Source organism: Xyrauchen texanus, unplaced genomic scaffold, assembly GCF_025860055.1.
Source record: "Xyrauchen texanus isolate HMW12.3.18 unplaced genomic scaffold, RBS_HiC_50CHRs HiC_scaffold_681, whole genome shotgun sequence".
Lineage (NCBI taxonomy): Eukaryota > Metazoa > Chordata > Actinopteri > Cypriniformes > Catostomidae > Xyrauchen > Xyrauchen texanus.
In genome coordinates, this window is record NW_026266667.1 from 8,483 (window position 1) to 19,951 (window position 11,469).

At 37.3% G+C, this 11,469-nt stretch overlaps 2 protein-coding genes across 2 annotated transcripts; one reads left to right on the forward strand and one right to left on the reverse strand.

The window, feature by feature from the left end:
- The first annotated feature begins 1,605 nt into the window (after positions 1–1,605).
- On the forward strand, positions 1,606–3,300 carry LOC127642541 (fatty acid binding protein 1-A, liver-like). The gene is made up of 5 exons (XM_052125174.1): positions 1,606–1,662; positions 1,846–1,918; positions 2,019–2,191; positions 2,877–2,966; positions 3,131–3,300. The coding sequence occupies exons 2-5, from the start codon at positions 1,852–1,854 to the stop codon at positions 3,182–3,184; spliced, it is 384 nt and encodes a 127-aa protein (XP_051981134.1). The 5' UTR covers positions 1,606–1,662; positions 1,846–1,851; the 3' UTR covers positions 3,185–3,300.
- smyd1a (SET and MYND domain containing 1a) lies at positions 3,239–11,182 on the reverse strand. The gene is made up of 9 exons (XM_052125173.1): positions 10,981–11,182; positions 10,691–10,904; positions 10,332–10,462; positions 8,610–8,648; positions 7,241–7,436; positions 6,819–6,911; positions 6,368–6,531; positions 4,196–4,364; positions 3,239–3,498 (listed from the first exon to the last, which is right to left on the reverse strand). The coding sequence occupies exons 2-9, from the start codon at positions 10,802–10,804 to the stop codon at positions 3,358–3,360; spliced, it is 1,047 nt and encodes a 348-aa protein (XP_051981133.1). The 5' UTR covers positions 10,805–10,904; positions 10,981–11,182; the 3' UTR covers positions 3,239–3,357.
- Positions 11,183–11,469: the final 287 nt, after the last annotated feature.

Sequence of the window (11,469 nt, forward strand, 5' to 3'; positions counted from 1 at the left end):
GTTATGCTTTGATGGGGCACAGAGCAGAATCGGTTATGGCTCTGATGGGGCACAGAGAAGAATCGGTTATGGCTCTGATGGGGCACAGAGCAGAATAGGCTATGACTCTGACGAGGCAGGAGGGCAGATCTGTCGGGACTGTGATGGGGCAGGAGCAGAATCGGCAGTGGCTCAAACGGGACAGGGGGCAAGAATGACCATCTGATGGCAAACAGACAGAATTGGTCAATGCTCTGTTGGGACAGGCGCCAAGAATCATCATCTGATGAGGCACAGAGCAGAATCAGTCATGGCTCTGATGGGGCATGAGGCACGATCTGCTGTTATGGGACAGGGGCCAAGAACGACTATCTGATGGGGCACAGAATTGACCAGGGCTCTGACAGGGGCACAGAGCACAATCAGAAGTGGTTCTGATGGGGCACAGAGACGAATTGGCAATGGATCTGACTGGAAAAATGGCAAGAGCACTCATGGCACTGCCGAGGCATGGGACAAGAATGGCCATAGTTCTAGCATGACATGGCAGAATCCGCCATGCCTCTGACAGGACATGGAGAAACATCAGCCAGAAAATGTTTTGTAAATAAAAATTATAAATATGTTTGGTCTCTTTTTATTCTTACTAATAAGCACACTCAGCTCCATTTAACAGTACATTTTTCAATGTTTAAATTCACATAATTTCATCCAAAATATTGTAGTAAATATGAAAAAAGTCTGTAGATTATGTCTGGGCCTGGTGATGGCCAATTATTTGAGTAATATGTGTTGTGTGACGTTTATGTAGCTGTGGGCTACAAAGTATTTCTACAATACTTGTTCACAAGACACAGTGCAAGTTTCTTAAGCCTACTTTTAGAAAAAGCAGCCTGCTGTGGCAGTACCATGCTAAAGTAAAAGTATCAGATGGATTTGATTTGAAATAAAATTTATTTTAATATGTGTTTATAGCTCTGAATTGTTCATGAGCTGTATTGAAATTTATTTTATTTTATTTATTTAACCTTTGTTTAACCAGGAAGTCCCTTGAGACTAAAGTCTCTTTTTCGAGGGAGACCTGGATTTATAAAGACATCTTCATTGTAGACAAAAGATAGGATGCATTTTGGAGTTTGTTTCAATGAATTGTTGGTAAATATCATCCAGTGACAATTTGTGTCACACAAATTCACTGGAAAACAGTCTTGAAACAAAAAAATCATGATGATCAGTGTGTAAAAACATGTTCTCTGTGATCAATAACACGCTTAACCAGACTAAGTCACACACAGCTCACTCATGCACTGAATCATTTGTAGCGGTTTCTCACTCAGTAAGCAGTACCGGATACTTTAGAACACTGGATGATATTTACCAACGGTTCATTGAAACAACTCCAAAATGATCATGAATGCATAAGGCACAAGCTGCTGTTGGCACTGATGGAAAAATCTTGATTTGTGTCAGTGTTTGTAACTTTAACCTTTGGACATTTATTCCACTATTAATGAGTGGGAGTTGTTTTCTCAATGGCTGTAATCATAATCGGTTTTTGAATAATTCTATTGTCTATTGTAATAAACCATGACTGAGCACACAAAAACACCCGCTTCACCAACAGAGTTCAGATCAACCTACCGTACAAGAGGCTCCTGAAACTGATCTGATCAAACATCAACAGTAAGTCTGTCCTCAAAGAAAAATCCATGTAATAAATAGTTTTTTCTCCACTTTTGTACAGTAACACTTTTCTTCCTTAGTCTGACTTCAAAAATCAAGTTCATTTTGAGTACTCTTTATGTTTGAATTATCTGCTGAGATCAGATCAATGTCGATACATCTTTTTGTGATCCATATTTGTAGTTTGTGATGGATTTCAGTGGGAAATATCAGCTGGAGTCACACGAGAACTTTGAAGCTTTCATGAAGGCGATTGGTAAGTAACAAACAAACCTGACATGAGAATATCTGAACATTTAACACAAACACGAGTCAAACACTTGACATCTGTTTCATTGTTTGTGAAAATGTGTCAGGTCGGCCAGATGATGAGATTGAGAAAGGTAAAGACATCAAGAGCATCTCCGACATACAGCAGACTGGAAATGACTTTAATGTCACCGTGACGGCGGGAACTAAAGTGATCATGTACTCGTTTACTGTGGGTGAAGAGTGTGAACTGGAGACTTTCACTGGAGAAAAAGCCAAAGTGAGTAACATCAATGTGGGGAACACATTACCAGTCATATTATTATATCATATGCAGGATTGTTTGACATCATATTATTTGACACAATAGTCATATTAAAAAAATCTATAAATACTGTATATAGTGTAGGTTATGTATTGCATAAAGAAAATAAAGCCTAGATTAGGGCCATGATGTTTTTTGGCATTGTGATAATAGTTTGTTATGACAATAGTTTTATTTATCAGCATTAATTGAAGACAGCACAAGTACTTCCATAATATATAAATACTTTATAATTTAAAATAATATATCATTATATTATAGATTAGATATTATATATATTATACAGCCCTACAGTAATTAGAAGTTATGAGAGCAGTTTTTGCATTTTTTTTATTGTTACACTTTCTATCTCTGTATTTTGTATATCCATTTGTGACAGATGTACGTACGGTCTTTAAAAACACTTGATACAGTATGTAATGTTTGGTGAAACATGAATATATGTGATGATGCAAAAGATCTTAATGGTGTTTAAATATGTTTTATGTTCTTTTTGCAAAATATTCTTCTTTCTTATTTCATTTTGGGGTGAAATGTGACCTGATCACATTCTTGACAGGTTGTGTGAGTTTCACCAGATATTAAAGATTTAGATAAAGGTTGTCGTTTTTCATCTGCTTCATGTCTCCATTTGTGTCAGACTGTAGTTCACATGGAGGGGAATAAACTGACAGTGTTTCTGAAGGGGATTGAATCTGTTACTGAGCTGAATGAAGACATCATCAGTAATGTGAGTGAACACTGAACCGGTTTGAGCTGCTTAAAGTGATCGTTCACCCACAAATCAAAGTGCTGTCATTTAATTTGATGTACCTCCAAACCCATTCGAGTAATGATGTCTATTCCCCTCGCTTTACAAAAGTGAGTATGACATTGAGATGTGTATTGTTTCAGACCATGACCTTTGATGGCATCGTGTACAAGAGGACCAGCAAACGCATCTCCTGAGGATTGCAAACGAACCACAAAATGCATCTTAACTTGAATCAAAACAAGACAATCTGATCTGTTGGAAATGCTTTTATTACAGGTAGTGAAATCAGGCAGATTCAGGAACATCATTTCATGTTTGATGTTAATAAAGATATAAGATTACTGTAATGCATGTGAAATGTGAAGGTCTATGAGGCGGCTTTGATTTGCACGTGCTCACCAGCAACTGTCATGGGTTTATTGGTGAGCATGGCCTCCCTCATGTTGTGATAAACGTACTCGTTCTGTTTAAACATGCGCAGCTCCATCTCTGTCTGCGTCCGCATCGCCTGAAAAACACATATTTCACATATTAGAAGCTGCACTGTACAATCATTATGCAAATAAAGTCCTGTAAGTACTATCACAAACTAATCTGATTATGCTCACAGTAGCATTTTGTACTTTGAATAAATGATGCTTTTGTTGAAATATCTCAACTAAACAATGTATTGTTTTATTTTTAGTGTAACAGGGTTGACACAAAACATGTATAATAAAAAAAAAAAAAAGGGAAATGCCATTGGTGTTATTACAACTGATTTGTATTAATTATAAGACATTCCAAAATGAAAAAAGCTGAATTTACTAATTTATTAAAATGCTAAGTATAAGAATTTCAAAGTTACTGCGACAGGGTTGAAATAATGTAGCGCTAAATGGTTAGGAACAAAAACTAGTAGTACAGTTTATACTTACTATTGGTACTTTGCAAGGCTGTAAGCACTAAATACACCGTGTGTGTGTGTGTTTATATATATATAATATATATATATACACACACAATTTTTCCTGAAAGTTTCTGGCACAATTGGCACTATCTCCTGAGAATGACTATTTTCATTTCATAGTTCAAAATAAAAAGATTTCATACAGCCAAAAATCAAGTTTAAGATTTAGAAGACCCAGTAATCTTCTGTATGAAGAGCTTTAAAATGAAGCTTTCCTCTTTATCAGTGATGATGACAATGATTGATTATTGAATACCTCCAGGTCTTTGGTGATAGTGTGATGTGGTCCGTGTGTGACCATCAGGATGGCATACGCTCTACATATCAGACCATGAGCAGCCTCGATTAAACCTGCATGCCAGTGTGTGACGCCAGCTCTCATGATGGCCATGCCCAGCAGGGCGTTATTGGGGTGATACAGCTTCCTAAGAGGAGGAACAGAGACAGTGGAGGAAAATTAACATTTGTGTGTAATCGTGTTTGGAACAAGTGTTTTCAGAATGACTGGACTTTAAAAGATTAGGAAAAGAAAACATTCTAGAATTGATGGAGAAAAAAAAAACGGATAGACATAATATGACCTATTTAACGGTTTTAAAGATGACCTATTTAACCCACTGGGGTCTGAGGGTGTTTTGGGCCCTGGAGAAGTTTTGACCTGCCTTGAGATTTGTGTTTTTTCAGTTGCTTAAAAACAAATTAATGGCTAAAGTCTGATAACACTGTATTCAGCACAAACTGGGCTACAATAATCTGTGAGCAACATGTATGTACATGTTTGTATTTTTGAGAAAATAATGTTTATGCATGGTTTTTGGAAAAACTAAATGTTTAAGTAATTGAAATAAGGTCATATAACACATAATAAACATTTGTCCACAAGACTTTTGAGAACTGGACCTTGTAGCTCTAGATTTTTTGCTACAAAATGATGTGAAAATCATCCTGATCACTCATTCATACAAAACAATATAGTCATTTAACTTTTGTAAGACACTTTTAGTGTTGATAGGTAATATGCAAGGAGGCGTGAACGATCATGAATATGGATGTATTTCACACCTGAGGATACAAAGACCCCGCCCCTGGGCCTATCAATGAGGGATAGAGAATGAATGTGAGGAGACTTAATGATCCAAATCAAGTTTTAATTAAAAATAAGTAATGACTATATATTTTCTTTACATAAAGACTTAATTTTAGACCTACACTACCATTAAAAGAAGTCTCTTCTGCTCACCAAGACTGGATTTATTTGATCCAAAATACTGAAACAACATTGATATTCTGAACTCTTTTTACAATTTAAAAGAACAGTTTTATATTTAAATATATTGTAAAATGCAATTTGTGATCAAAGCAGAATTTTCAGCATCATTACTGCAGTCTTCAGTGTCACATGATCCTTCAGAAATCATTATAATATGATGATTTTCTAATATGGGCATATTTAAAGTGCATTTTACTCATTTAACCTGAACACATATTTGCGAGCACAAGCTTTGCTGATGATAATGAGGCAGCATAAACACTAGATAAAATATAATCTAAACATTCATATTATTTTTATATCACATTACATATCATATAGCATACAATTTACATGTACATGCATATATAAAATAGCATGTCAACTAATGAAAACTCAATGACTTACTCTTCTGAAATTGTATCCTCGACTGGATCAAATCTCTCTTCAAAATACAAACGTTCATCAGAGTCCCGCGCTTTCTGAGGAAAATGTTCAATCTTCCATACTATCCTGGAGCTTTCTCGCCTGTGTATCGTTGCAAACGCGCAGAAAAATCAATGAAAAGTGTTTACAACCTCACAGTCGGGGGCGTGTACATTTGCGTTGATCATCTCAGCACATTAGCGTATGAACGGCGCAGTCTGCTGGTGGGTGGGATCACATTACAGATAATGAGATGGACCGGTAAAAACTGTACACCGTTTTGTTTCAAACAGATTACATTGCAGGAGAATATTTGTTTTAAATTTGAATTGTTTTATTTAAAAGTAGACATTTTAAGCTTTCTTTAGACATATGTTTCATGTTTGTGTGATAAGTATTCGTGGAGTTTCAGTTCATTTTAGTGATGTGTTTCTGAAAAATGCTCGTGAACACAGAGACTGCTGAAAGCTCACCCTTTTTATTTTCTTTATTTTACTAAAGCACAAGATTTTGTTGTTATTGTGAGTGTACACAAATAAAAGTAGACCCTTTATAGTCTCTAATGATGTCTTACACTTATCTGTATACACAAAAATGACGGAGTATTTTAAGTTGTTTCTGCTGTAATGACAAAAATATCCAGCAGGACATGCACGCGCGTCCGTCGACCCCAGAGGGTTAACTCCACAAACACACACTTCTGTAGTTTTTTTTATTTTTTAATGAAGATTTTAATACTCTGCACACACTCACATGTATCCCTCCACCATTCTGTGAGCATATCCCGCTGCTTTTTGAAACTGCTGCAGGAAGGACAGGACTTCACTGGCGGTGCTCAGGATGCGCAGCAGATGCAGGTTTGTGCCACCAAACACAGAGTCCTGTTTCTCCAAACACTCCTCACAGATTTGAATCACCTACAACACACCATCACATCTCAAATCAGGAGTCGTTTTGGTTGTCTGTAAACACTAAGGATAACATCCATATGCTAGTGCACTCCTATAAATTCTCATTAAAAGCTGACATTTTTGAAAAAGAAATATTGGCATGAGTAGTTTGGTATAATTCTTATTACTATAATTTTTTTTTATTTTTAATTAAATTTAAGTCGGGTGGAGTAACTCACATGGTCATGTGACAAAAAAAACATTTAGACCCTAATGACTGTATTCTCTAAGTTGGCCTTTAATAACAGTGTCACCTCATGAAAGTTTCCTTGAGTTCGAGCCTGTTCAATTTTAATCAAAGCCTGAACACTGAAGTCTGTGACTTCCTTCAGCACATCAGCAGACACCTGCAGACAAAACAATCAAAGCAATATTTATTTCCACTGACTGAGATGACGAGAAGTTATCAAAGATATATTATTAGTGACACTAACACAAGTAGTTGATGCCCTGAGCACATCTTGTTCTCATTCACAGCAGGATTCTTCAAAATATGTTCAAAAAACTGTGTACACTGATTTTACCAATTAATAATGAAGACTACTTTGGGTCTAATTCGGAATCTGTGAGCTAAGCATTAACAAATTGGCTTTAATGGGTTTTTATATTTTCCTGTATTTTACTTCCTCTAACATCATCCATCTCTTCAGAGAGTGGACTAATAACTGATATAAACCTTTTGCCCATCAGTCTCTTTGACGGCTGTCATCAGATCGTCTTTAAAGCTGTTGGTACAGTGTTCACACTTGCAGTCAAAGTAATACTGCTGCTTTAACAAACGCTGTCGATCTTTAGACACATTCAGGAAGTCCACATAGCTGATGGTCAACTCTTCACCCTCCGCGATCTTCCCCAAAGCCCGCAGCTCGATCCTGACAGAGACAGAAACAGAGAGAATTCATAAGCCCAAACATGATCAGACAGATACAGAGCGACGGTTCTCTTTTCAAGGTGTCTTGTCTGTTCCACTTCAGCAGGTCCATGCATATAAAACTAGTATGAATTCATAAAATGAACTCACAATGCAAAGTTCATTTGCAATGTTAGTACAAATTATTTATTTTTTTAAATCACATGCAACACCATAGTAAACTGAATACAAAAAAAAGACATGAACTCTGGAGCAAAATGGACAAATGAGTTCGACCACATTAAGACATGTGACAAAAATTCACAAGTACACATGAGTATCTTGAGAAACATTAGAAGAATGAGTTGTCTTACATATCACTCACTAAAAGTTGTAATTATGTAAGGCTGGCACCGGGATGTCTACACCCAAAAGGAACGTCATAAAGCTCTCACAAAGAAGAGCAGCTCCACCTGAGACAGCACACCCTACGTTTTAAGGACCATAAAACACAAATCTCACATCTTCCCTCTTTCTCACCTCAGGTCACTTTAAGGACACCAAAAACTTGTTATGACTTATCCAATTCTGTAATGTAAAAGGTTTTCTGATCATACATGTTTGGTATCATTCAAGAGGTCTCAGTGCAACTGGTAAAACAGTCTCATTCCCTCACAGCAGTCACAAGTAAGATTTAAGAACTTAGTAAAATACTGTATCATTTGTGTCCGGTAGATTGTGTTAAGATACTGTTTGTTACCACATGTATGAGACCAGGATAAGACCATTACTGAAGCTTAATGATAGGACAATCCATGCAAGACTTCAGTCACTGCTTATCGTCCATCATAGCAAGTTGTGTGTATATATGTCTAAGCAATGGTATCATCTGATTATGAGAGAAGCCAAATCAGATGATATTTAGATATCAACTGAACTGGCTTGTGACGTGAGTTCCACGTAATTCAAATAACGGCCGGCATGAGACTCAAATGGGATGTTTGTATTTCTGTTAAAAAGCATATTAATCATTTAGAAAAAGTTGTAGTTTGTAGCTACTTTTCAATGTGGATAAACCTCTGGTTATGTGTTACTGATGTACCATATGAAAAATCACAAATGTTTAAATTTGACATGACACAGATATGATGCAGTCAGTGCGGCGGGGTCAAAGTGCAGACGTTAGTTGACGCACCTTCTCTTGGTGTGAAACGTGGCGTCCAGAGCTGTCTGACTGGAAGACACAAACACACACTGCAGTTTTTCAAATAGAGATGATCTACCCAGATGATCGATAGTAAAAACTCACCCTCATTTAGTATGACTTTCTCATTTTGAACAGTTATCATGCAGCTCTTTTCCATACTGTAGTTCAAAGTGACCACTCCTATCAGGCTCAAAAAAGTAGCATAAATGTATTATATGACTGTATACAATATTTCAAGGCTTCTGAAGTCATATGATAGTTTTGTGTGAGGAAAAGACCCAAAGAGACCTCTTATTCACAGAATGTCTGTCCTGTCCACCAAAGCTCTCAAATCTCTTTCGCAGGTTCAGATTAAAAAACGGCACAGCAGCATTCTTGTGCCATTTTTCAGCAATCTGTCTATCACAAAGCTTTCATATGAATTCAAAAGACTTGGAATGTACAGTGGCAAGATAAAGTATGTGAACCTTTTGGAAAAAGCTGGTTTTCTGCATTAATTGCTCATTAAAAGTGATCATTAAAGTCACAAGAATAGACAAACACAATGTGTTTAAGCTAACAACACACAAACAGTTATAATCTTTCATGTCTTTACTGAACACATCCCATGAAACATTCACAGTGCTGTGGAAAAAGTAAGAGAACCATTGTATTTAATAACTGATCGATCCTTCATTGGCAGCAATAACCTCAACCAAGCGTTTCCGGTAGCTGTGGATTAGACCTGCACAACGTTCTAAAGTAATTTTGGACTCCAACCCTAAAGAGCAATTCAGCCCCAAATAAATATGCTCCCTCCATCGTACTTCCCTGTTGGGATGATGTCTTCATGTTGGTATGCGATGTCCAGACATTGTGCTGCGTGTTTTTCCCAACAATTCAACCTTAGTTTCATCAGCCCACAAAATATTTCTTATATTAACCAGTTTCAGTCTATAGTTATATAGGTTGTATATATTTGTATAGGTTCTTTTTACCTCATTGAGCATTCTGCGGTGTGCCCTTTGAGTCATTGACTGGACGGCCACTTCTAGTGAGAGTAGCCACAGTACTAAATTGTCTCTTGTTTATAAACAATTTGTCTAACTGTGGACAAATTAAAATCTAAAGCTCTTCGAGGTTACTTGTAACCCTTTCCAACTTTAAGCAAAGCAACAATTCTTGATCGTAGGTCATCGGAGATCTCTTTCTTGCGAGGTGGTCTGCATCAAACTCAAAATATTTGAGTGATTTATATACGTCAAAGTAGATCTAACCCACACCTCAATCTCATTTAATGAATTGGATTCCAGTGGCTTTTTCTTGCCACTGTATACAAGTCATAAGGACTACTTTTATAAGGCTTTTTTTTGTCCTCTTTGGAGATGACCGACATGCCCACTATAAATTGGATCTGTATGGAAAAAAGTTGTGTGAAGATTAATAATTTTTCATTTTGTGTTTCTTTAGAAAAAATAACAGCATGAGGGTGAGTAAATAATGACTATTCATTCAATGTTGCACCAAAGGGACAAACCTACTCAAGCTTGTGTTATAATTTCACAAGAGCCGTTTGATGAGAATAACTTACTCTAACAAGCTCTGATTTCCCTCAAGTGCTTTCATCCCAGACACTAATAGTGTCCAGGTGTCCAGCAGAAGCAGCAGTCTGTGGATTCATTTCACCGCTGTGATCACTGTTATTATTGTTCTAAATTATCATCTACTCACTTGCCATGATTGAGAATGACGGTGCAGTTGGGCCAGCAGTCATGATTCACCAAACAGAGGTTAGGAAAGAGACCCACTCCCACTGCCTGAAGACCCCTCTGGTCACTCAGAGTGAAGCCATTGCAGTTTATCTGAAGAACATAGACATATCTGTCTCATTTCAATTCTGTCTTATGCAACTATGGCTGGGTATCCATACAGATTAAAAATAATGGGCATAAAGAGTGATTTGATTTAAAAAAAAAAAAAATAGGTATTGTAATTGTTCAAATGAAGATCACAAGTAATCTTAATTTTTTTCAAAGCCAGCCCAACAGTATACGCAATGGTGAATATTTTGAAGATGAAACTGCACCTACCACACCAAACATATGTGACACATAGTCCTCTCCGATGGGCTTGCACTTTTTAGGCCAGTAACCAAAGAAGTTCTGCACATCAACTTTGAGATCTTTCAGGTCCTCGGGGGACATCTTGGACAGATGGTCCTCCAGTAGGTCCAAAGTGGTGAGTTGATTGTCCGAGACCAGACCAGTGTCCTTCTGAATGCGCCAAAGGATGCGAGCGGCAAGACTGGATCAGAGTCAGAGTGAAAGTCACACAACCGATAAGAACGGATCACATTAACTCTGATCACATGACTACTCACCGCACAGTCTCATTGGGCGCCTTTCCTATCTTTTTGATGGCAGAGCATTCCTGCTTGTGTTCATCCCAGGCGGCGCGCTGGCACGTGCGATCACAGTAGTGGGCGAATTTGCACTGAGCGCAGCGGTGAGGGTTCGACTGTCGGCGGAAACAGCTGTGACACACCTGCAGATAGAGACTGACAGACCAGATATACAGAGGGCAGAGGGGTCAAAGCCACAATCAAACCCTTAATTGCTATCAACATCTATCATATTGCTTATGAAGATATGGACTTAACTTATGGAGTGTTATGGATTACTTTTATGCTAACTTTATGTGAACTATCCCTTTAAGACTCGTCCAACTGAGATTACATAAATTACCCTCCATTAATTCGCACTAGAGTTTGACCGATGGTGGAGTTTGTCGATATTGATAACTAAGGTTGTGGAAAAGGCCAATAACCATAACCAAATATATATTTATTTTTTTAAACCAATCTAAAAGA

Bases quoted from the DNA above. Each gene is read 5' to 3' on its own strand.
- LOC127642541 (XM_052125174.1), top strand. From the start codon at position 1,852: ATGGATTTCAGTGGGAAATATCAGCTGGAGTCACACGAGAACTTTGAA. The intron at 1,919-2,018 runs GTAAGTAACAAA...AAAATGTGTCAG, and splicing joins AGCTTTCATGAAGGCGATTG to GTCGGCCAGATGATGAGATT. The intron at 2,967-3,130 runs GTGAGTGAACAC...GTATTGTTTCAG, and splicing joins ATGAAGACATCATCAGTAAT to ACCATGACCTTTGATGGCAT.
- smyd1a (XM_052125173.1), bottom strand. From the start codon at position 10,804: ATGTCCCCCGAGGACCTGAAAGATCTCAAAGTTGATGTGCAGAACTTC. The intron at 10,463-10,690 runs GTAGGTGCAGTT...TATGTTCTTCAG, and splicing joins TGTCACATATGTTTGGTGTG to ATAAACTGCAATGGCTTCAC. The intron at 6,532-6,818 runs GTGACACTGTTA...GGTGTGTTGTAG, and splicing joins CTCAAGGAAACTTTCATGAG to GTGATTCAAATCTGTGAGGA.